This window comes from Pristiophorus japonicus, chromosome 22 (assembly GCF_044704955.1).
Source record: "Pristiophorus japonicus isolate sPriJap1 chromosome 22, sPriJap1.hap1, whole genome shotgun sequence".
In the NCBI taxonomy this organism is placed as follows: domain Eukaryota; kingdom Metazoa; phylum Chordata; class Chondrichthyes; family Pristiophoridae; genus Pristiophorus; species Pristiophorus japonicus.
Genome location: NC_091998.1, coordinates 25,944,133 through 25,970,203, shown reverse-complemented (window position 1 = coordinate 25,970,203; position 26,071 = coordinate 25,944,133). Strand labels below are relative to the sequence as shown.

Sequence of the window (26,071 nt, the reverse complement as noted above, 5' to 3'; positions counted from 1 at the left end):
TGCAGGGGATTGTGAGCATCACTGGAACCTGGAGTTCAGTGGCTGAAAGGCGATAACTTCACCAGTCCAGCGCTCCCTTGGAACTGCACTGAACTGCCAGCCGAGATAATGTGCTCGGGTTCAGGAGTGGGTTTGACTGCCCAACCTTCTGACTCTGGTGCGAGTGCTATCCACTGAGCCAAACTGACACGTGACAACTGACAGCAAAGGTACCCAAAAGAGCATGTTCAACTTGTTCTCTCCTGGCTGCATGTCATTCATTGTGAGGGATCTGATTGACCGATGAGTTCAATCTGTGCAATCCAGCAAAAGGTAAGGAGGAATCTTGTTGAAGTATATAAAATATTAAGGGCTGGATTTTCCGGTCCTTTGTGCTCGGGGTTTGGCCGCAGAGTGGCGTGAAAGATGGCGGTGAGATCTCCAGCGCCTCGCCGCGATCCTCCGGTCGGGTTTTGCGGCCGCGCTGAGCAGCACTGCCGGGAAGAGCTGCACCGGGTGTGCAACGCCCCTGGTTGTGACACCGGCGCGAGTTTTGACTCCCGCCCGATCCGTCCGCTCAGAAGTGTGCCCGCAATGACCGCCTGGAAAATCAGAGTGGTCCCACAATTCCGGCGGCGGAGAGGAAGGTAATGTGCTGTAAAGGTAAGTGCAAGTGTTTTTTATTTTAAATTTTTGTGCGATTTGTGTTGCGTGGCGTGGGCAATGTTTGGAAATGTTTTTCTGTTTTTTTTTAGGTCCCCCCCGACGTCTCTCGGAGCGCTCCCGGGCCGGCCCATGCTAGCGCCCAAAGAGGTATACAGTGCCTCCCTCAGCGCTCCGCCCCCTGACGCAGGGCCCAGATGCCCAAACTTAACTACTGAGGCGCAAATTATTCCCGGCCTCTAACTTTCCCATCCCGCCGTCATTATCGCCCGAAAACATAAAAGCCTACAATCCAGCCTGAACTGTTTTCGTTAAGGTCAATCCTGAGTGTAATGTTAAAATTAGACAGCATGGTAAGAACAGAGAACATTAATATAAACTAATGAAAAATACACTGATCAGATCGCAGAAGATACTCTTTTCATGAAAAGGAGATAAACCATTGATAAAAGTTGCATCATCATTACAGATTTGAGGCAATGTCACAAGGCTCTGTTGCTGACTTGGAGCTTTGCACAATGCAAACATTAGAGCACGTAAAGCAGATATAACGATGTGTTCATGTTCCATTAATTGAAAGTGTTACCAAACATGAACTGTAACATTAGCTGAATAGGCTCGAGGTGTTGAATGGCTTACACCTGTTCTATGTATGGTTATAACCTTGCTTATCTAGTGAACCCTGCTGTATTCATTTGCTGCCTTGTTGCTGGTGCAGTTGGTTCTGAGTGTTCGCCAATGTTCAGTGCCAGAGGGACGGAAGCCAGTTCAAGTCATGCCTGGTGTCAGGTGGTGAGATATCAAGGCCAGATGGGATCTCCCAGCTGAGAGCAGGTGGGGGGGCGTGGAGACATGGAAAGGCAACAGAGGGAAAAGTCCTACTTGAATGGTCTATGGTGCTGCCTGAGGATACAGTAGCCTATTGGTTATGGTATTGGACTGGCAACATCCGAGTTCAAATCACACTATGTCAAGTTGTGACGTTGAACTCAATAAATGCAGTCATTTGTGGGTTAGCACCAGAAAAATCCATGAAAAGCTGCCAAACTGTTGTTTTAAAAAACACAGTTGGCTCATTGATCCCAGGGAAGAGAAGCTGCCACTCCGAGCTCGTCTGATCTACACCTCACCCAGTCCCATAATATGGTTGACTCTTAATGTCACTCTGAAGTAGCCTCAGAGCAAGGGAAAGAGCAATAAATGCAGTGTTTCCCACAATCGGAGAGTGAATCTATTCCTCACCCCCGCCTCCCTCCACTGCAGGTGTCAAGCCAGACAGCCAAACACCAAAATGACTTATGTCAAACCGAGGCCTCGTCTGCCCTCTCAGGTGGATGTAAAAGATCCCACAGCACTATTTCAAAGATGAGCAGGGGAGTTCTCCCCAGTGTCCTGGCCAATCTTTATCCCTCAACCAACATCACTAAAATAGATAATCTGATCATTATCACATGGCTGCTTTTGGGAGCTTGCTGTGCGCAAATTGGCTGCTGAATTTCCTACATTACAACAGTCACTCACTTCAAAAGTACGTAATTGGCTGTAAAGAGCTTTGGGGCTTCCTGAAGTTGTGAAAGGCGCTATATAAATGCCTTTCTTGTTTATTAAATGTTCTTTTTCTTTGCAGGAAATTCTGTTTTTCTGTGTTCGGGAGGAGCCTGTGGTCTTCTTGCATGTGAAAAATGACTTTATTCCATACACTCCCAGAAGCAAAGAAAATCTTCACGAAAACCTTCACAACCTAGGGAGAGATGTGAAAGTGGAAAACCTAGAGCTGACCATCAGGAAGGAGGTAGACTTGGGTCGTATTCATCCTCAACATTTTACTGCAGATAATCTCTTCACTGCATGTGATGTGCTTTGAAATATTTGAGAGACAAGATGAACTTTGCATTCCTCCAAATCTGGCCTCTTGTGCATGTCCTACTTCGTTCTCGCCATTGTTGGCTGTGTCTTCAGTTGTCCAGGCTCTAACTTCTGGCATTCCCTCGCTAAACCTCTCCATCTCTTTCTCCTTCTTTTTAACACACTCCTTAATCTGCCTCTTTGATCAAGGGTTTGGTCACCTGTCTTAATATCTCTTCTTTGGCTCTGTGACAGTTTTACGTTTGATAACGCTCCTGTGAAGTGCCTTGGGATGTTTTATGACATTTAAGATGCTACATAAATGCAAGTTATTGTTGTTGGTGAGGTGGTATATAAATGCTGGTCTGCTCTTTCCTTCCTTGTCCCACATGCAATGGACCAAGGGGCTGAAAATGCCCCTTTCTTTAAGAGCAGTGACTGCCCAAAATGGCGGTCACGCCTCAATAATGGCTCTTCGCCTAGTCGGTGCGGAGTAAGGACCATTTTTTAAATTGCCCTACCTGGGTTCTGTAGCGGTAATCGATTCCACGTTGCCTGCACTCCCGCCCCCTCGGGCACGCGTCGACCCCTGACCGAGGTGAGCCCCTTTCCTCCCCATGCGGGAAATTGCCCCGCAGGAGCGAGTTGGCCATCAGTCGGTGTCCCTGACTGTTTTCCCTGGTGAGGCGCTGATGACTGGGAGGGGCGGCCGACCCGACTAAAGGCCACTTTCACCCCGCACCCGCCCGGGACCCTGCCCCGCTGGAAAAAACATTCGAAGACCTGAATTTCTTTCGGATCCCTGCCCCATGGATTGCGGCGGAGAAAACCTTAAAAAAAAAACGGTCGGTGCACCCCATTTGCGGCAGGGGTCAATTTCGGCCCCATAATATTTATAAAAAATTAAAAATATAGTCACGGAAGATAATATTGCAATGTAATAGCATGTAAGGAATTGGGCACATATTATGTGATCTCTCAGTGAAGTTACATTTCAAAAATGTGTGAAATTTGAACTCCAGGATAATCTGGAGTCATTACTTGAAACATAAGAACATAAGAAATAGGAACAGAAGTCGGCCATACGACCCCTTGAGCCTGCTCCGCCATTTAATACGATCATGGACTCAGCTCCACTTCCCCACCCGTTCCCCATAACCGCTTATCCCCTTATCGGTTAAGAAACTGTCTATCTCTGTCTTAAATTTATTTAATGTCCCATCCTCCACAGCTCTCTGAGGCAGCGAATTCCACAGATTTACAACCCTCTGAGGGAAGAAATTCCTCCTCATCTCAGTTTTAAATGGGCGGCCCCTTATTCTAAGATTATTCCCCCTAGTTCTAGTTCAGTGGAAACATCCTCTCTGAATCCACCTTGTCAAGCCCCCTCATAATCTTATACGTTTCGATAAGATCACCTCTCATTCTTCTGAATTCCAATGAGTAGAGGCCCAACCTACTCAACGTTTCCTCATAAGTCAGCCCTCTCATCCCCGAAATCAACCTAGTAAACCTTCTCTGAACTGCCTCCAAAGTAAGTATATCTTTTGGTAAATATGGAAACCAAAACCTTCGCGATGTTGACTCTTGCTGAGTTTCATGGGCTGCAGTACCATATCTAACTGATTGTTCTTCACGTGCAAGGTTATGCTGTGGATGTTGACTGGCTATTTGACTGTTGGAGCATCACAGCTGAGCCCAACCCGACAACCCTTTTCAGGAGTATCACTACATAGTGGTTAGCACTGGAAGCTCTTGTTAATTTTTTTGCACCTTTCTACATTAGGGATGCCGTGGTCAATTGTCCAACCCAACTGCTGCACTAACTGAGATCAGCTTAAGTCAGCTCAATCAGGACATGATAATTGGCACATGGGACTTTTCTGATCTAATAGACAGCGTTTGTACCAATGGTGCCATCAGAGAGCTTGGGCACATCATTGCATCCAAACTAATAGTGCTACCATAGTAACCAAAATGGAGATTGTACTTAGTGAATATCGCAGCAATCACATCTTATTAGAAATTAAAATTATATACATTTTTGCTTTTCAATTTTCAGCTTTATAACTTTGCCCAGTTGAACGAAAATATCAATTATGTCTATAACGACATAGAACACTTTAAGGATGAGCCTCAGACCATCTGTATTCGTTGTGAAGAGGACATCCATGTAACAGAAGAGGTTTACAAAAGACCTTTCTTTACCAAGCCTTCTTGCAGGTATGGAGCATGAGTTACTACGGTTTTCATAAAGAGCCGATGACATGCATACTTGGGATGTTTTGTCTTGAAACAAAAGTAGTCATTGAATCCACAACATCATAGGCAGTCCCTTGGAATCGAAGAAGACTTGCTTCCACTCCAAAAGTGAGTTCTCAGGTGATTGTACAGTCATACGGGAATTACAGTCTCTCACAGGTGGGGCAGACAGTGGTTGAGGGAAAGGGTGGGTGGGGTGTCTGGTTTGCTGCTCGCTCCTTCTGCTGCCTGCGCTTGTTTTCTGCATGCTCTTGGCGACGAGACTCGAGGTGCTCAGCCCCCTACCGGATGTTCTTCCTCCACTTAGGGTGGTCTTTGGCCAGGGACTCCCAACATATAACTGCAATAACAAATAACATTAATTGGGCACCCTTACCCTCATTCGAAGGATGGCTTGGGTGGGACTTGGTGCCAAATGGACTGCTGTTCCAAGATTGCTACTGAAAGATAAGTAAATACTTGAGGTGAATACACCCCTCAATGTTTAGCTGGAAAAAATTGCTCAAATATGTATTTCTTCTGTGCCAAGAGATATCAATTAATTTCTAGCTTGATGGAGACCCAGCATCTTTACCCTCCTTAGTTGAAGACAGCAACCTGTAAGGTACACTAATGACACAGATACCAAGCACCTCTAATATATCCCTTGGGGTAGTGCTGGGGCAGAAGCACGGGTTTGATTCCTGGCCTAGAATTAGGGAATTACTGGCGATGCTACAGTTACCTTCAAGAGGCACCAGAATGGGAGAGGAAAAATACATCTGGGTTCCTGCTCATTGTCCAATGGCCTTGCTGGAATGAGTATTGGAAGGGGGATGGGTTGGGAGCAGAACTGGGATCAGCTGCTAAGCTCCCCCTCCATTTAGTCGCTTGCCTGCTCTTTCTGTACAGGCTCACACATACATCATAGAAACTTACAGCACTGAAGGAGGCCATTCAGCCCATCATGTCTATGCCAGCCGACAAGGAGCTATCCAGCCTAATCCCACTTTCCAGCTCTTGGTCCATAGCTTTTTAGGTTACAGCATTAGGACTGACAACATTGGTGAGTTATTGAAGGACCGCAGTCACCTTGGAACTGTACCCTAGCATACTGCCGAGAAAAGGGGAGAACGTTTTTTAAATGACCATGGTGAAAGACTGATCTTTTTGTGCCTTCTTTCACTGACACACTCATAGATAAAATGTCATGGCCTGGTTGAGCCAGTCCTATGACCATCTCACTCTAGCCTAGCACGCTTCAGCGGCATAGCCCATGGACTTGTATCCTGCCACCTGTACCAGTTTGGAGTGAGAGAGGGGGAGGAAACATAGAAAATAGGTGCAGGAGTAGGCCATTCAGCCCTTCGAGCCTGCACCACCATTCAATAAGATCATGGCTGATCATTCCCTCAGTACCCCTTTCCTACTTTCTCTCCATACCCCTTGATCCCCTTAGCCATAAGGGCCATATCCAACGCCCTCTTGAATATATCCAATGAACTGGCATCAACAACTCTCTGCGGCAGGGAATTCCACAGGTTAACAACTCTCTGAGTGAAGAAGTTTCTCCTCGTCTCAGTCCTAAATGGCCTACCCCTTATCCTAAGACTGTGTCTCCTGGTTCTGGACTTCCCCAACATCGGGGACATTCTACCCACATCTAACCTGTCCCGTCCCGTCAGAATCTTATATGTTTCTATGAGATCCCCTCTCATCCTTCTAAACTCCAATGTATAAAGGCCCAGTTGATCCAATATGTCAGTCCTGCCATCCCAGGAATCAGTCTGGTGAATCTTCACTGCACTCCCTCAATAGCAAGAACGTCTTTCCTCAGATTAGGAGACCAAAACTGAACACAATATTCCAGGTGAGGCCTCATCAAGGCCCTGTACAACTGCAGTAAGACCTCCCTGCTCCGATACTCAAATCCCCTAGCTATGAAGGCCAACATACCATTTGCCTGCTTCATCGCCTGCTGTACCTGCATGCCAACTTTCAATGACTGATGAAACATGACACCCAGGTCTCATTGCACCTCCCCTTTTCCTAATCTGCTGCCATTCAGATAACATTCTGTCTTCGCGTTATTGCCCCCCAAGTGGATAACCTCATATTTATCCACATTATACTGCATCTGCCATGCATTTGCCCACTCACCTAACCTGTCTAAGTCACCCTGCAGCCTCCTAGCATCCCCCTCACAGCTCACATTGCCACCCATTTTAGTGTCATCTGCAAACTTGGAGATTTTACACTCAATTCCTTCATCCAAATCTTTGATGTATATTGTAAAGAGCTGGGGTCCCAGCACTGAGCCCTGCGGCACTCCATAAGTCACTGCCTGCTATTCTGAAAAGGACCCGTTTATCCCGACTCTCTGCTTCCTGTCTGCCAACCGTTTCTCTATCCATGTCAGTATATTACCCCCAATACCATGTGCTTTGATTTTGCACACCAATCTCTTGTGTGGGACCTTGTCAAAAGCCTTTTGAAAGTCCAAATACACCACATCCACTGGTTCTCCCTTGTCCACTCTACTAGTTACATCCTCAAAGAATTCCAGAAGATTTATCAAGCATGATTTCCCCTTCATAATCCATGCTGACTTGGACCGATCCTGTCACTGCTTTCCAAATGCGCTGCTATTTCATCCTTAATAAATGATTTCAACATTTTCCCCACTACCGATATCAGGCTAACCAGTCTATAATTACCCGCTTTCTCTCTCCCTCCCTTTTTAAAAAGTGGTGTTACATTAGCTACCCTCCAGTCCATAGGAACTGATCCAGAGTCGATAGACTGTTGGAAAATGATTACCAATGCAACCACTATCCACTTCCTTAAGTACTCTGGGATGCAGACTATCAGGCCCCGGGGATTTATCGGCCTTCAATCCCATCAATTTCCCTAACACAATTTCCCGCCCAATAAGGATATCCTTCAGTTCCTCCTTCTCACTAGACTTCGGTCCCCTAGTACTTCCAGAAGGTTATTTGTGTCTTCCTTCGTGAAGACAGAACAAAAGTATTTGTTCAATTGGTCTGCCATTTCTTTGTTCCCCATTATAAATTCACCTGAATCTGACTGCAAGGGACCTCCGTTTGTCTTCACTAATCTTTTTCTCTTCACATATCTATAGAAGCTTTTGCAGTTTTTATGTTCCTGGCAAGCTTCTTCTCGTACTCTATTTTCCCCCTCTTAATTAAACCCTTTGTCCTCCTCTGCTGAATTCTAAATTTCTACCAGTCCTCAGTTTTGTTGCTTTTTCTGGTCAATTTATATGCCTCTTCCTTGGATTTAACACTATCCTTAATTTCCTTTGTTAGCCACGGTTGAGCCACCTTCCCCGTTATATTTTTATTCCAGACACGGATGTACAACTGCTGAAGTTCATCCATGTGATCTTTAAATGTTTGCCATTGCGTATCCACTGTCAACCCTTTAAGTATCATTTGCCAGTCTATTCTAGCCAATTCACGCCTCAAATCATCGAAGTTACCTTTCCTTAAGTTCAGGACCCTAGTTTCTGAATTAAATGTGTCACTCTCCAGCTTAATAAAGAATTCTACCATGTTATGGTCACTCTTCCCCAAGGAGTTTCTCACAACAAGATTGTTAATCAGTCCTTTCTCATTACACATCACCCAGTCTAGGATGGCCAGCTCCCTGGTTGGTTCCTCGACATATTGGTCTAGAAAACCATCCCTAATATACTCCAGGAAATCTTCCTCCACCGTATTGCTACCAGTTTGGTTAGCCCAATCAATATGTAGATTAAAGTCACCCATGATAACTGCTGTACCTTTATTGCATGCATCCCTAATTTCTTGTTTGATGCTGTCTCCAACCTTACTACTACTGATGGGTGGTCTGTACACAACTCCCACTAGCGTTTTCTGCCCCTTGGTATTCCGTAGCTCCACCCATACCGATTCCACATCATCCAAGCCAATGTCCTTTCTTACTATTGCATTAATTTCCTCTTTAACCAGCAATGCCACCCCACCTCCTTTTCCTTTCTGTCTATCCTTCCTAAATGTTGAATACCCCTGGATGTTGAGTTCCCAGCCTTGGTCACCCTGGAGCCATGTCTCCGTGTTGCCAATTACATCATTCCCGTTAACTGCTATCTGTGCAGTTAATTCTCCATCTTATTCCGAATACTCCTTGCATTGAGGCACAGAGCCTTCAGGCTTGTCTTTCTAACACACTTTCTAACAAAATAAAATGTGCAGGAAGCTAAATTTTGGTGTTTTCAGGTTATGTTCACAATGTGTTGAAATGTTCCTGTGAAAAAACAAATGTTTGAACCAAAGCCCTCGTTCGAGTTGTTTAGTCTGATTCCACTGATGTACCTTTGCAAGATGCCACAGTTCTCGCTCCCAAAACTCTATTTGACATTTCCATGTTTATGTAAAAGAGATATATTTCCCACTGTTTTACTGGAACGTCCTACTTAACATCAAGTGTCTGGAAGAGAACACGTTCGGTATAAGATGTCCACTTGGCGTGGTTGGTAACACTCTTGCCTCTGCACAATCCAACCTGAAACTTGAGGGCGTGCTGCATTGCTGAAGGTGCTGTCTTTCGGATGACACAATAAATCAAGGGCCCAACTTTGCACGTAGCAAGGTCCCACAAATTAGTAATGAGATGAGTCAGTTAATCTATTTTAAGTGGTTGAGGGAGGAATGGTGACCAGAGAGCTGTGGAAGCTGGGACATTGAATAAACTTAAGACAGAGATAGACAGTTTCTTAACCAGTAAGGGAATAAGGGAAGTGGACCTGCGTCCATGATCGGATCAGCCATGATCGTATTAAATGGCGGCGCAGGCTCGAGAGGCCGTATGGCCTACTCCTGCTCCTATTTCTTACGTTCTTATGTTAACTCCATACACCAGTTCAAATGCTTCTTGGCATCTTGAACGTTCACTTGAACAGGCAAATGTCGTCTTGGTTTAATGTGTTATCCGAAAGATAGTACCTTCAACAATGGAGCACTGAATCAAATGTCAGGCAGGCTCGTATGTTAAAGTTGTGAGTGGGGTAAGTGGATGATGTTTCTGCGGCTAACTTTAAATATTCGGAGATAGGTGGAGCAGTTCCAACAGACCCTTTCAGCACTTTGTAAACTGAAAATTTACACTGGGTTAAAGTTGTACTACAATTGGTGCAAAGTCCAGTGGGGTGATCACTCAAACTCTTACTTGAGTGGGCTTGATAGCTAAATTATTGTCTCGCCACTTTCATTTTGATGCAATGTGGTTTCAAATGAATAAAAGTGGCAGAATAACCTATTCCTACTGGGATGGATTTTATGAATGAGTGATACTTGTGAACAGCTTCAAAAACTGGGTGTGGAATTCCAGGAATTTGGATACTGATGTTATCAGATTTTGCTGATAGCATCCTTAGCGCCCAAATCCCCGATGCGCGCTTCCCCTATATGTAGCTCTGTGTTGGGATCACTAATTCATACAACGACCACGCGGTCACCATATTTAAATCACCATCCAAACATCCTTTTAATAGCCTCGTGATTCAGTGCACGTTGAATTTACACCACACACTTCCCATTCAGTAATTTTCCAACATTATATTTTAATTCAATTTTTAAAAAAACAATCTATTTGAAGTGTTTATGAACACTCTAGTGTGACCCAACCGTGACCTAATTCAGCTCACACAGCCTGCAGCGGGTCGAGAGTGTAAATTCCACTTTCACACTGCTGGTACCAAAACAAGAGTCACTCAGTGCAAAATCGTGCACTCCCAGAACATCATTTTCTCTCCATTTTTACCCCATACTGTCTCATTTAACCCACTGCCACTGCTCATTGATACTTTTTCTTCATTGATATTAACTAATTCGTCCCGAGATTAATTTTCAATGTGGGATGGAAACGGATGAAAACCAGTGGGATTTAATTTATAATCCCAGTCGAGGTGCTGAGAACTCACTTACAGATTTGTCATTTAGACCTTATTCATTCAGTCACTAAATCACATCCCATGGGCCTCAGTAATGAAGATTTATTAGTATGTAGCTGCTAACAATCAATTATCTAAGGGTATACAATGGGCTGAGGGTGTGTATCTTGGTTCATATTTGTGCTAATGCCTTGTTTGATGCCTGCTATTTTAGATACCATCGGTTACCGCTGTCCGTGGATGGGCTACCTCTACAAGCACAGATAGACACCTTTATTCATTCACTCAGGGTTAGTATGCAAACTCCATCTAAAATGGGACCATTGAAAACTTCTAAATCTGCAGACCTTTGGTGTTTTTTTCCCTCCGATTCTTTTGACGGTGTCGGTTGTAGCTCTTGGCTCTGGGTCAGAAGGTTGTGGGTTTAAGTCCCACTTCAGGCTGGCACTCCAGTGCAGCACTGAGTTGCACTGTCTGAGGTTTCGTCATTTGGTTGAGATGTTAAACCGAGGCCCCGTTTAAGATCCCATGGCACTACTTTAATGCAAGAAAGTTCTCCTCGGTGACTCGGCCAATATTTATCCTTCCACCAACATCGCAAACAAAAGCAGATAATTTAGCATCAGGAATACAAAGAAGCCGGTCTTTGGTGAGAAATTAGATGGCTGGGCTTGCCTGCACAACCGTACCCCAGCAAGATAAAAGAGTGACTTGCATTTATATAGCACCTTTCACGAACTCAGGATGTCCCAAAGCGCTTTACAGTCAAGAATGTAGCGTAGTCACTGTTGTAATGTAGGAAATGCGGCAGCCAATTTGTGCACAGCAAGCTCCCACAAACAGCAATGTGATAATGACCAGATCATCTGCTTTAGTGATGGTGATTGAAGGATAAATATTGGTCCCAGGACAAATAGCAAAACGAAATGAACTGTGCTTTATCGGTCACACCTTTGCATCTGGATGTTTTCACTGCTTAGTAAAGCACGCGTCCTTTGGCATTGGAGTGTTATAAAAATGTGTGTGTTCCCTTTCTTCCGTACTAATTTTCTTCCCTCTCCTCATTTGCTGGAAGCCTCGACTCTTATTCAGGAACTTAACCAGCACCTCACCCGAGTGGCCTTTGTGTGCGAGTCTTCACAGTGAGTGTCGGCAGGCTTTATGATCATGAGGGCGGGGGGGCGGGCAGAGGGGTGCATCATAGTTCCAGGATTTTCTTGTTAACACGGTGAGGCTCGGCTTAAACAAGCTACTGAGTGAAGTGATGAACGTAGACAGCGACACACAAAGTAATTCCCTTTTTATTCACTTTATTAAAACAAAATCACTACTCTATCACAACTTGTATAAGAAAACTTAGTAACTCAATTTACCATAAAATTCAGCACCAAATACATACAACCTTTGTTTGGACTGTATTGCACCCGGTGACAAGAAGTGATCAATCAACTCCTTTGATCTCTGGAGATTCTCCCACGCAGGAATGGCCTCTTCCTCGGACACTGCTTCTTCAACCCACTCTTGGCTAGCAACCTTGGTAGGCCCAAGGGTCTCCTTATATTAACATCACTTAGTTTCTTAGTTTCCCTGCACTGTTGTTTGAACCTGCCAATCCCATCCTGTCCCCGGGTATGTTACATTACAACAGTGACTACACTCCAAAAGTACTTATTGGCTGGAAAGCACTTTGAGACGTCTGGTGGTTGTGAACGGCGCTATATAAATTCAAGTCTTTGTGTTCTGTTGTCATTGAAGACACAGCCTCCGCCAGTGGTGCTTCAGGGCTCTGATGATCTCAATCTTTTGTTTCTACACTTAACGTCGTTTAAGTCCATTCCTTGGTTCAATACATTTTTCCTCAATCAGTCTAACCTGTTGGTTCAGCCCTTATTTACAGAACAAAGCAGCATATTCTGTGTTGGGGTGGTTTCAATCAGTCTTTCCTCTTTGATGATCTGCAGGTCCATCACACTTTGTGTTCTGGTCTCGCACCTTCACATTTATTGTCCTTTACACATTGCATCCTTTGATCCTTTGCTTGTCGGTCTCGCATGAAGACAAGGAATTTACAAAAAATGTCTCTTGCTTGACGTGGTTGAGAACATGGTCAAATATGCTGTGATGCACCAGCACACTGTCATTCAACATTTCCTTCCAGTCATTTTATTCAGTAAATCTCTACATCATCATCCATCATCATCATCATTGGCAGTCCCTCGAATCGAGGATGAATTGCTTCCACGCCAAAAAGGTCACAGGTGTTTCAATGAAGAACCTAATATTCCAGGTCCCGAACTACATCCTGAAGGTGGAAGATGCCTGTGCGTGGATTTTTTTAATGTGTGGTGGCCATTGCACACCAGCCACCGCACGGGCTTGACAGAGCTAGGTCTTGGTCCAGTGGCATGGATTAACCAGATGACTGGAGACCAGCTCTGCTGCACGGACCTAGTGCGTACACATATCGCAGTGTGGGCTGGCCCATGCTGCCCCTGAGCCCTTGGCTCTTCTGGGCCCTGAACTCACGCCTCTGCTGGGCCCCGATCACATCCTTCTGCAATCTCTTGCCGCTCCTTCGCCCCGACCTCACCGCTCCTGCTGTAGCTGCACACGCTCCAATCAGCAACCTGGACCTTGGTGACCAGTCGCCCTCTTCGCTTCTGTCTCTACACAGTTAAGCTGAATCCTGCCCTCACCCAGTGTCCACACGCACAGGACTTCCAGCAGAGGCTACTTGGCAGCGATCAGGAATGGGAACCCTGGCTGGAATGTTTCCTCCCCCACCCAGGGGTAGAAGTCAACTGTAGTGCTCAGAATGTCATCCTAGCAGGAGATCGGGTGACCCAGCACGGTGCAGCGACCAAATTTGAGACGTTACTGTTCTTCTTTTTCACTCAGCAACCCTCTACTGGGGTTCATCATCATCATAGGCAGTCCCTCGGAATCGAGGAAGATTTGCTTGCACTCTAAAAGTGAGGTCTCAGGCGACTGAACAGTTCAATACGGGAATTACAGTCTCTGTCACAGGAGGGGCAGACAGTGGTTGAAGGAAAGGGTGGGTGGGACTGGTTTGCCGCACGCTCCTTCCGCTGTCTGCACTTGGTTTCTACATGCTCTCGGCGATGAGACTCGAGGTGCTCAGCGCTCTCCTGGATGCTCTTCCTCCATTTTGGGCGGTCTTTGGCCAGGGACTCCCAGGTGCCGGTGGGGATGTTGCACTTTATCAAGGAGGCTTTGAGGGTGTCCTTGAAACGTTTCCTCTGCCAACCTGGGGCTCGCTTGCCATGTAGGAGTTCTAAGTAGAGTGCTTGCTTCGGGAGTCTCATGTCGTGCATGCAGACAATGTGGCCTGCCCAACGGAGCTGGTCGCGTGTGGTCAGTGTTTCGATGTTGGGGATGTTGGCCTGAGCGTGAACTCTGACGTGGTGTGTCTATCCTCTCAGGATTTGCAGGATCTTGCACAGGCAGCGTTGATGGTACTTTGAGGTGTCTGCTGTATATGCTCCACATCACTGAGCCATATAGGAGGGCGGTTATCACTACTATCCTGTAGACTATAAGCTTGGTAGCGGATTTGAGGTCCTGGTCTTCAAACACTCTCTTCCTCAGGCGACCGAAGGCTGCACTGGCACACTGGAGGAGATGTTGGACCTCATCATCGATGTCTGCCCTTGTTGATAGTAGGCTCCCGAGGCATGAAAATCGGCTTCTGAGTGTGCGCAGACGCAAGCGTCGTCCGCATACTGTAGTTCGATGTCAGAGGATGGGACGACGTTGGATCTGGCCTGGAGGCGACAAAGATTGAACAGGTTCTCATTGGTTCTATAGTTTAGTTCCACTCCAGTGGGGAGCTTGTTGAGAGTGAGATGGAGCATTGCAGCAAGGAAGATCGAGAAAAGCGTTGGTGCGATGACGTAGGCCTGCTTGACCCCGGTCCGGATGTGGATTGGGTCTGTGGTGGATCCTTTGGTCAGGATTATGGTTTGCATGTCATCGCAGAGCAGGCGGAGGATGGTGACAAACTTTTGGCGGCAGCCGAAATGGAGAAGGACACTCCATAATCCTTCATGGTTGACAGTGTCAAAGGCTTTTGTGAGGTTAAAGAAGGCCATGTACAAGGGTTGATACTGTTCCCTGCATTTCTCTTGTAGTTGACGTGCGGTGAATATCCTGTCCATTGTACCCCTTAGTGGATGGAATCGCATTGCGACTCTGGGAGGAGCTCTTCAGCGACGGGGAGAAGACGATTGAGGAGGATTCTTGCAATGATTATGACCGAGGCTACTAGGGTTAATGGCATAAAGAGAACTGGAATTGCGAGGAACTCAAAATAAAGAGAGCAATGGCCAGAAATGCTGACAGGCCAATGTCTTCATGTGTCAGCTGTGGCTCAGTGGTAACACTCTCACTTCTGAGTCTGAAGGTTGTGGGTTCAAGTCCCACTCTAGAAAGTTGAGCACAAAATCTAGGCTGACACTCCAGTGCAGTCCTGAGAGAGTGCTGCACTGTCAGAGGTGCCTTTCAGATGAGGTGTTAAACTGAGGCCCTGTCTGCCCTCTTGGGTGAGCGTAAAAGATCCCTTGGCACTATTTCAAAGAAGAGCAGGGGAGTTCTCCCTGGTGTCTGGCCAATAGTTAACCCTCAACCCATATCACTCAAACAGATTATCTGGTCATTATGTCATTGCTGTTTGTGGGAGCTTGCTGTGCACAAATTGGCTGCCACGTTTCCTACTTCACAACAGTGACTACTCTTCAAAAGTACTTCATTGGCTGTAAAGAACTTTGGGGCGTCCAGAGGACGTGGAAGGCGCTATAGAAATGCAAGTTCTTCACTCCTCCATCGTAGTGCCAGCGGGCATTGAGGCAACCTTTAGCGCTCTTACTGCCCCAGACTGGGATTATTTTGTTCACCCAACACCAGGGATTGTTGGGTCCCTCTAATCAATGTGGCTCATTACATATTGCTATTGACAACTGGGGAACTTTGGTTGTTGGCAGTGAGGAAGCATGTTGGGCGCTAGTACATCGCAAGAAATGGCAGGCACTATGCCCACACGTTTGGGGTGCATTCTACCTCGCTGTGGTGTACACGGAGGATGACGCCTGTAATTATCAGACATCTTGTGGTCACCACGGACCAGCCCACACTGCGATCTATGGAGAGTAGGAGCATGTGTGCGCACTAGGTCCATGCAGCAGAGCTTGGTCTTCAGTCGTCTTTGGTTAACCCTTGCCACTGGACCAAGACCTAGCTCTGTCAAGCCCATGTGAAGGCTGGTGTGCAACGGCCACCACACGTTAAAAAAATTCACGCACAGGCATCTTCCACCCTTCAATATGCAGTTTGGGATCTAGAATGTCAGGTCTCTCATTGAAACACCTGTGAACTCATCCCTTTTTGGTGTGGAAACGGGTCATACACGATAGGACTGATATCCACTACTAATAATACTACTGTGGTGTATATTCAGATGGAAACTCCGATTTTTAACTAAACCCACTCAACGAGAACAGACGGGTTTGGGTTAAGCGCAGGCTTTCCACCTCGCCTGATTGACTACAATGGGGAGGAGAATCAGTGGGGTGAGGGGGGGATGTATATAAGACATCCAACTTGAACCCAGGCAGGTTAGATTAAAACCAGGGCTATCCAAAGTTTCCTACATTTCTCTCTTTATATCTCATCAGGTTTTGTAAAAATAAATTACAGATTATTGTTTGCACAAATCAGTCACACAACAGTTGAAAGCATTAAGTTAAACAATGGGTTTCACTCTGCGGTGTTTCAAGCTGTTCTGCTTTTCTTCACCCTTCTCAAAACAGTTTGTCTTCTGTCCTCTCCTCTGTACAATGTTCTCGCTTTCCCATTTTTGGGCAGATAATGCAGTGCAGGCTGATCACTCTGTATTGGGCAGGCTGACCATTTTAATACAAAGGGCTGGGGCCCTTGCAAGTTTGTGTGTTTGAGGCTACATTCTGCAGTTTGCCTCATGAGTCTTTCCGACAAGTGTGCAGCTGAATTTACTGTGTTTATGTGTGCAACATTCATAAATTAAACATTATAGTAATGGAATCTAACAGATAGTATTCTGAAGAATAAATTGTATGCTGTTTAATAAAAAGAGAATCTGTTGCTGTGCACAGTTTAAACAGTCCTGAGGTGGTGATTGATATAATTAATGGGTATATATTTCTAAAAGCTGTTCCAATAATTTGTCATACATGTGTTGAAAGTCATAAATTACTTTAGTATATCCTGTCAAGGTGCACATTAAATCGCTATCTGCAGTGAATCCAAGCCAGAGAGATGGGAAGTCTTATTCATTCTCAGGATGTGAGCATCATTGGCAAGGCCAGAATTTATGCCCATCCTGAGAAAGTGCCACAAGCCACTAATGTAGTGAAATATTGTGATCAAGTGTCCCTTCGCCAGGACGACCAGTACTTGTATCACTCCGTTTTATTCTCAGCATCAATTCAACCTAGTCAACTAAAGGCATTTCATGCTCCTGCACATTTTTATTGTTGGGTTCCCAGACAAAAATACACTTTTCTCAGACCTGTGGGGTCAAAATTCGATACCGCCGTTTTAGAAATATAGAAACATAGAAAATAGGTGCAGGAGTAGGCCATTCGAGCCTGCACCACCATTCAATATGATCATGGCTGATCATGCAACTTCAGTACCCCATTCCTGCTTTCTCTCCATACCCCTTGATTCCTTTAGCCGTAAGGGCCACATCTAACTCCCTTTTGAATATATCTAACGAACTGGCCTCAACAACTTTCTGTGGTAGAGAATTCCACAGGTTCACAATTCTCTGAGTGAAGAAGTTTCTCTTCATCTCGGTCCTAAATGGCTTACCCCTTATCCTTAGACTGTGACCCCTGTTTCTGGACTTCCCCAACATCGGGAACATTCTTCCTGCATCGAACCTGTGCTGAATATGAGATCCCCTTTGAGGCGGTGTCACCGCTGATTTTACCGCCAGGCATTAGGTGCAGGCTCCAACTGGCAAATTCAGTTTTTATGGCCAAAGATGAGAGAGCAGCACTTAAAAAGTGTGTTGCACACTCCTCCTCGGGCGGGAGCTCAGGAGGCCGACTGAATTTCCCCATCGGGAGGCTGCCGCCATGCTCGCTGGGAAATGGGAAGAAAAGGGAAAAAAAGGAAAAAAAACCTCAAACTTTTCCGACCCACACACAAACTTCCCCGTTGTTCAAACTAGTGAGAAAATGAAGAAATAAATAAAGAAAAAAAACTTACCTTGTTCTCTGGCAGATTCCGCCCGTGTTCCGCTGCTTAACCATCACTTTTTTCAGGCTGTACGGCCGCCTGCCGGTATAGCAGCCGTACAAAGCAAATATCGCGATAGAGGCATTGTACCCTGGATGATGGCTCCATGCGGCTGGCATTAGCCGGTACAGCGTTGCCTCTTGGCGCCTCTGCCAAAGAGTCGACCGAATTTCAGCCGGGGCGTGGACGCCCCTTGCCGTCGAAGGTAGGCCTTTGCCACCCGTTAGCCATCTCCTGTGTGCGGTGACGGGTGGCGGTTTAAACTGAATTTCAAGCCCTGTGTCTCTTCTCCCTGAAGGTCTGCCGCTGAGCTGAAATATTGGGTTTGATAAGCCATTGCTTGTGTTACTTAATCAAGGACACCTGCGATGACCTATTAGGAGCCTAGCTGGCTGACATCCCCTCCCTTGTCCAGGCTAACGTCCCCAGCATTGAAGCACTGACCACACTCGATCAGCTTCGCTGGACAGGCCACATAGTTCGCATGCCAGACATGAGACTCCGAAAGCAAAGTGCTCTATGCGGAGCTCCTTCACAGCAAATGAGCCAAAGGTGATCAGCGGAAACGTTACAAGGACACCCTCAAAGCCTCCCTGATAAAGTGCGATATCACCACTGACGCCTGGGAGTCCCTGGCCAAAGACCGCCCTAAGTGGAGAAAGTGCATCCGGGAGGGCGTTGGGCACTTCGAGTCTCAACGCCTGTAGCGTGCAGAGGTCAAACGTGCAGCAAACCAGTCCCACCCACCCCTTCCCTCAACGACTATCCGTCCCACTTGTGACAGAGTCTATGGCTTTCGTATTGGACTGTTCAGCCACCTAAGGACTCACTTCACGAGTGGAAGTCTTCCTCGATTCCGAGGGTCTGCCTATGATGATGATTATCCATTTCCCATAAAGTAAAAGAAAGACTTACATTGATATAGCGCCTTTCACAACATGAGGACATCCCAAGCCCCTAGTCCTAATGCCTTAAAATAGTGGGAGTGAATGACTCAAATGGCTCAATTCATGTCTGTTTTACGTAGATAGCAGAAAACATTTGTTCTTAATATATCCTTCATAACAACCATGTTTATGTGGATCATGTTTTTTAGGGGACCCCAAATCTCTTGCTTCTTCAGGATTCCAAAAGACCTCTTCCTGCATTAGTCTTCAGCTGTCAAGTTGGAGTTGGCAGGACAAATTTAGCGATGATTCTGGGAACTCTTGTGCTGTATCACAGGAAAGGATTTCCCGAAAACAGGGGGTGAGTAGACATTTTGTCATCGAGTAGAAATTCAAACTTAACTGAAAATGTAAATATGGGTAGACTTTCTCTTGCCATAATGTTCCAACATACTGTTTGAGGTTTCCCAAGAACTGTTTGTTTTAATTTCGGGCTCATAACTTGATACCTGAAGATAAAAGAGATGGGTTTCTAGCAATGCTAGAATATCCATCGACATTTGGCTATCTTTGTCTATTTTCAGCTTGACTTAGTTGGTATCACCGTCGAGACTAAAGGTTGTGTGTTCAAGCCCCACTCCAGGCCTCGAGTACATCATCTCGACTGACACTTCAGCGCAATACGGAGGGAGTGCTGAACTGTCAGAGGTACTGTATATCAGATAAGATGTTAAAATGAGACTGCATTCACCTATTTAGGTGGATGTTATAGATCCCATGCCACTGGGAGTAGGGAATTCTCCTGTTGAACTGGCCAAATGTTCCTCCCACAACCAAAACTGGTAATTCATCTCATTTTCTGTTTGTGGGAACTTGCTGTCCACAAAGTTGGACAGCGTGTTTGCCTACACAACTGTATCTGCACTTCAAAAGTGATCCATTGGTTATAACTTGCTTTGTGATGGAAGGATGGGATAAGGAGCTGTGTAAATGCAAGTTTTTTCTGTCTTAACTTATCCTTCTTGCTATTTGCAGAGCTGACCAGAACACCAGCATTAAAAAGAGGGAGCAATTGCAGGTTATCCAAAACTTTGCCAAGGCCATCCCAAAGGGACAACAAATTGTGGAAGAGGTCAGTGCTAGTTTTACTATTTGAGTATGCAGACATGCTTTCCCAACAATTCAAGGGTTAATGGTTAGAAAATATAGTCCCCTTGTTGGGAACTAATTCTAGAACTAGAACTGGCTTCATTGGCTGCTTATATTTTGAGTGCACATATTTAAAACTCTTTGAAAGATTTATCCAATTAGTCCCACTCCCCATAGTCCTGCATTTTATTCTCTTTTCAAGTATTTTTCCAATTCCCTTTTGAAAGTTATTATTGAATCTGCTTCCACCACCCTTTCAGACCGTGCATTCCAGATCGTAACAACTCGCTGTGTAAAAATAATTATTTTCATCTCGCCTCTGATTCTTTTGCTGATGACCTTAAATCTGTGTCCTCTGGTTACCGACCCTCCTGCCAGTGGACGCAGTGTCTACTTATTTACTCATCAAAACCCCTCACACCTTTGCCTTGATTAAACCTCCCCATAGCGTTCTCTGCTGTAAGGAGAACAATCCCAGCTTCTTAAGTTCCTCCACATAACTGAAGTCCCTCATCACTCTAGTAAATCTCCTTTAATAAATGATGTAGTTGTATTTTATAAAGTATTGGGAAACCCACCAGGCAGAGGATGTAAAGCACATAACCTATTGAGCCATCCGGGGGTAGTTAACATACCATCTTGGTATTGAGCCATTGAGATCAGGAGGTCCCCAGATTCGATCCCTGGTCTATGTTGTTAATTTATTATAAGGCATTAGAGAGGACATTAAATTTATCTTCAGGAAGCATCTGATTGCTATCCGGCCTGCATATGGATGTCAAATGACCTCAGCCTAGGTCAAACATGCTGCTCAGATTCACTGTCTGGGCTCACACACGCATAATGGCCTCTTGGGTTTGGTTATTGCAAAGCTGTTTCCTACAGGAGACCAGGAGAGCAAACTGTGGAGAAACAAAGAACACCAAAGCAATCTCTCACCACTGTCGTATTTCCCTTCAATCAGGTGGACACAGCCATCACACTCTGTTCCGAAATGCATGACATTAAAGAAGCCATTTATGAGTACAAGCAGAAGTTGGAGGCCATTGGGGAGAATTGCCAGGTTCAGGTGAGTGCATTGCTGAGGAAACTGCAGGGTTCTGGGGGAAGGATCTCCAGGTACAAGGCAATAATCCAACTGAGGGGTTTAGTTGATACCACAAGCCATGGCAGTAAGACACTACTTGGTGTCTGACTGCACTGCCCAATGTTGACCTAAGCGTTGGAGACCAGGGAGGTCACAATTTGATCTGGGATGGGTTAGCTGGTCTCGGGTGTGAAGCAGTAAATGCGCAGTTGGCCCCGACTTCCCCCGCCACGGGCCAAGGAGCATAAAACAAATCCGCTGATGGCTGTCTCATGGCCCCTGCTGGAAGTTTGCGGATATTGAAGAAGAACAGAATTGGGGTGGGCTATGACGTGCTCTGTGGCAAAACTGTCCGCTGACGTAACTGTTGTGATTGATATGGAGAAACACCTCTTGAGGCAAAGTACTGGCAGGCATTCTGCAATCGAGTAACTGCACCCATCAAGGATCAGAGCTTTTTGGAGAAGAGGGGAGAAACCTGGGTCGTGGGGGAGGTGAATTAAAAGGGAAGTGAAATTCAAATTATTTGGATTTCAGTTGCGTCCTGAGATTGGTTTGCAGTTTTTTTTAAACGTAAATAGGAAATTAAGTGAAAAGAATTGCCTCCATATTTGGTCACAGTCGTAAAATAGCACAGAACCTCACCGAATATGGAGTTGTTGATGGAAAAGTAGCCGAGTCTGGTCGAATACCAGTTTATGCATCCAAATTGGTTGGGACCGAGTACCATATGTAATGGCGATTTATTTGGAACGGTAACCCTAAGAGTGATTTAGTGTCCCAGTGCAGAGCTTTGTGCGAAGGCAGCTATTTGGGCATGGGGGTCAGCATATTTAATTTTCCATCCGTGGAAAAGTCATGCAGGCTGCGAATTGGGCACGCAGACCCTGGCTCCGATTTTAACTTCGTGCTCAGGCTCAAGTTAAAATATACATATGTAAAGAAGGACCTTGTTGGCTCTGAGCAGCTGTACTTGCCACCTGCTTGGGAGAGCACATTAAAATTGCAGATGTTGGGAAACATAGCGGCCTTTGGGTCGGTAAGAGCCAGGGCGATTTTAACTGCCCACCCGCCAGGTTTCTGCTGAGCGAGTCAGGTTAAAATCGTCCCCGAATCCATGTCAGGAGCACTAAGTGGTAAAATGTACCCCCTAGTTGGATGTAAAACGGACAATGCACTCGTCAGGGCCGACCTTATGAACGGGTGCTACTGAAGGGGACTTGCACCCATTGGCTGTGCCTGTCAGCTAATTACGGAGGAGCGTGAGCGCCACTATTAAAATCTCCCCAGTTACGTTTTTATATCAGTTTTTAATGATAGAAAATCTAAAACAGGTGTTTAATAAAAGCCAACAAGGGGGTCAGCTTACTGGGAGTGCTACCTTTCACTGTTGCAGCACTGGACGATACCGGATCATTTCTGATGATGAATTACAAAGAAATTCATTATCTCTCATTATGCATGGTGCAGCTTCACAGAGAGCAACCTCAGTGAATGCATATTAGAAACATTGGTGGCTGGTGCAAATGGTTTTAATGGAATGGAAATGTCATGTGTTATATGTTTAGTGGCTGGCTCATGCTAAGTGAAGTGTTTCATTTGACGATGCCGAGAAAATGATTATAAATTTTAATGAGGATTTTGTACTGCGGTCTAATGGTTGCAGCAAAAGCCTCCTGTAATTGGACCTTTTTAATATTCAGATTTGATAATAGAATGCATTCATGAAGTTACGAGTGCATCTCCCGTGGCGCTGCCCACCGTATGCCTGATGATGCGAGATCAGGATAAGCGTGTAATACCCTGTGACATAGAGCTGCGTGCCTTTAAGGCCACAGCGTCACATTTTTAAGTCAACAAGGCCTCGGCTCAATCAGAGTTTAAGTGTTGTTTGGTGAGTGAACTTTGTAGATTGGAAAATGCTCAGTGACCAACTTTGCATCTGTAACAAAACAAGATGCTTCTGGTATGTGATGGCTGTGTGCTAGACGCAGTCCTTTTATATAAATAGTAAAGCTTATGCGTGTGTGTTCCTATCCAGATAATGTATCACTTAAACTTTATAGTATCATACAGTACAAAAATAGGCCATTTGGCCTATCTTGCGTGTCCTAGCTCTTTGAAAGAGCGATCCAATTAGTCCCACTCCCCTGCCCTTTCCCCACAGCCCTGCAAATATTTCCTCTTCAAATATTTATCCAATTTGTTTTTGATAGTTATTATTGAATCTTTCAGGCAGTGCATTGCAGATCATATCCACTCGCTGTGTAACATGAATTCTCCTCATTTTGCCTCTAGTTCTTTTGCCAATTACCTTCAGTCTGTGTCCTCTGATAACCAACCCTACTGCCACCTTGTGCTATTGTCTTTGGCTGAAAAGGAGATTGGGAGCCTTTTGAGTTGCGGCCTGCTGTGGTAACTTCTTCACGGCCATCACAGCTGTGTTCTGCTCTAAGTCATTCTTTCCCAAGAGCTCAGTACAGGTGCAGCGCCTAAAATCCGGAACCCTTGGGACCGAGGCCGTTCTGGATTCCGGGTTTTTCCGGATTTTGGAATGTCTTTCTGACGAGATATGGCCCTTACGGCTAAAGGGATCAAGGGGTATGGAGAGAAAACAGGAAAGGGGTACTGAGGGAATGATCAGCCATGATTTTATTGAATGGTGGTGCAGGCTCGAAGGGCCGAATGGCTTACTCCTGCACCTATTTTCTATGTTTCTATGTCACTAATCCGGAAACACCCGAGCCCAGCTTTGGGTATTTCGGGATTTCGGGATTTCGGGATTTCGGAACGTCGGGCGGGGGGGGGGGGGGGGGGGGGGCGGTTGGGGGGGAATTCCCGCTGAGGAGCTGTTCGGGCCATCTGCCCCTGCCGAGGAGGTCGGCGACAGGTGGGCCCTCACCGAGGATGTTGTCAGGCGGGCCCCGTCGAGGAGCTGTTAGCGTCGGGTCCCGCCGAGGAGGTCGGCGGGCAGACCGGGGGTGGGGGGAGGCCCCGAGGTAAGGACAGCAGCGGTGAGGCGAGCGGCGGCGAGGCCCGAGGTCAGCAGGGTCGTCAGGTCCGGATTCCGGAACATTTTACAGATTCTGGACGACCTTGCCACCGATTGGTCCAGAGTCCAGAACATTCCGGATTCCGGAACTCCGGATTCTCTACGCTGCACCTGTACTGTGAAAAACATTGGCCTCCATTACTCCTATTGTTTATAAGCTTTTAAAGCCCAGGCTTGGCCTCATCTAACAGCTATTTCTTGCTTCATCTCGTCTTTCCGCCTACTCTTTTTAATCTTGGTCGTCCTATACTCTAGGCCTGCTGTCTCTCCATTTCAAAAAACAGTGCACGTTTGTGGCTTATTTTTCTGTAAATTTTATTTTCTTGCTATGTTTAGGGAAACAGCACCAAAGAATATTTTCTCCAAAGAGTACTACAGACCACAGAGTGCTATTTCTATCTTGTCGCTTTTAACTACTATCTTCACGAACAGGTACGTGCATTGGAGAGTTAATGACATGTGACTTGTGTGTCAGACTATAGAATGACAAGTATATTGCGAGCTTCGGGACTAAATGTATCCTGTTGTTAAAATGTAACTCCAGATTTTGAGGCCCGGTTCAGATATGAGTGTGGTCAAAGAATGGGGCACACAGCCTTGCTCGTTTGGAGCAGAAGTCACTGTGTCCACCATTGGTGGTTGTGCCTTGATTAGTCCTGCATTCGTGATTTGTTGTAGGTTAGGAATTGGTATGAGGTTGCCCAAAGTCATTTCACAGATGACCCACACAGGCAGCAGAAAGGGCAAACGTTCATCCCACCAGTCCGGCCTGGATTTAAACTCTGGGCCTAAAGTTGAGTGTCTAACCCAGGGCACCACCCAATTCCTGACCAATCGTTTTGAATGTCAGGAGCAGGTTGCTGAATGCTGCTACTGAAGTTGGTGATGCGACGTCAATGGCCTGATACGGAGAAGTAAACATGAAGCATTCCTTCCACCGACTAACATTGACCTGTCCATGCTGCATTTTCCTATTTGCATGTTGGCCGCTTCCGGTGAATGGTGACTGAAGCTTCCCTCTCTCTGCTCCACGTCAGACGGAATCGCCACATAACATCACCAGATTCAGTGGCGGCATCCAGGATTGCACTCTTGACTAAACAAGATTAATTTGTTTGAAGAATAATATTTTCACACAATGCAGTGCTGTTGGGGAGGGAGTTGGGGAGGGGGGGGAGTGGGGGGCGGATGTAGGGGGTAAAGTTCCTACTCGAGATCTTCTTCATCTTTTCAGATGATTCAGGGCGTAAAACTGAGGCCCATTGGACGGGAGGCCCTCTGCCCAATCCCTGCCCCAAGACATGGCCGCAATCATTTTGTACTCATCCCTTTGTGATTGGATCAAGGCCACTCGCCCTCTTCCCACCTGCCATGTGCTAATGATGAATGGGCGTTACTTAGGCCTGCGGGGCAATTTTTTCCTACCTCTGCTCCAACTAGTATTGCCAACTCTGGTTGGACACATTACTGTAGGTTTCACCACATGACCACTCACCACCAACCACAACCCCCAGTCAAACAGCTATTCTGCCCCCCCCCCCACGCCCCCGCCAATCCCCCATCCTTATCTCCAATATTTTTGGAACTAAGAAGCAAAGCTGTTCAAAGAAAATGAAGAAAACACTTTTTAATGCCCACATTACAACAGTAACTACACTTCAAAAAGTACTTCACTGGCTGTAAAGCGCTTTGAGACGTCCTGTGGTCGTAAAAGGCGCTATATAAATCCAAGTCTCTCTAATGATTCCCCCCACCCTCCCGGGTTGCTCTTGCAGGTATCCAGGAGATAAGAACATAAGAAATACGAACAGAAGTAGGTCATACGGCCCCACGAGCCAACTCTGCCATTCAATAAGATCATGGCTGATCTCGAGAGCCTCCTATCAACAAGAGCAGGCCTTAATGATGAGATCCAACACCGCCTCCGGTGCGCC

At 46.0% G+C, this 26,071-nt stretch overlaps 1 protein-coding gene across 5 annotated transcripts in view; it reads left to right on the top strand.

Annotated features, from left to right (window-relative positions):
- Nucleotides 1-26,071, top strand: part of pald1a (phosphatase domain containing paladin 1a) — a 327,452-nt gene that overhangs the window by 105,358 nt on the left and 196,023 nt on the right. For all 5 annotated transcript variants that reach the window (XM_070865787.1, XM_070865785.1, XM_070865789.1 and 2 more), the window contains 7 exons: nt 2,270-2,434; nt 4,550-4,710; nt 10,878-10,953; nt 19,059-19,210; nt 19,885-19,981; nt 20,963-21,067; nt 24,474-24,569. In XM_070865787.1, coding sequence (XP_070721888.1) covers nt 2,270-2,434; nt 4,550-4,710; nt 10,878-10,953; nt 19,059-19,210; nt 19,885-19,981; nt 20,963-21,067; nt 24,474-24,569 — 852 coding nt within the window. The remainder of the gene's footprint in view (nt 1-2,269; nt 2,435-4,549; nt 4,711-10,877; nt 10,954-19,058; nt 19,211-19,884; nt 19,982-20,962; nt 21,068-24,473; nt 24,570-26,071) is intronic.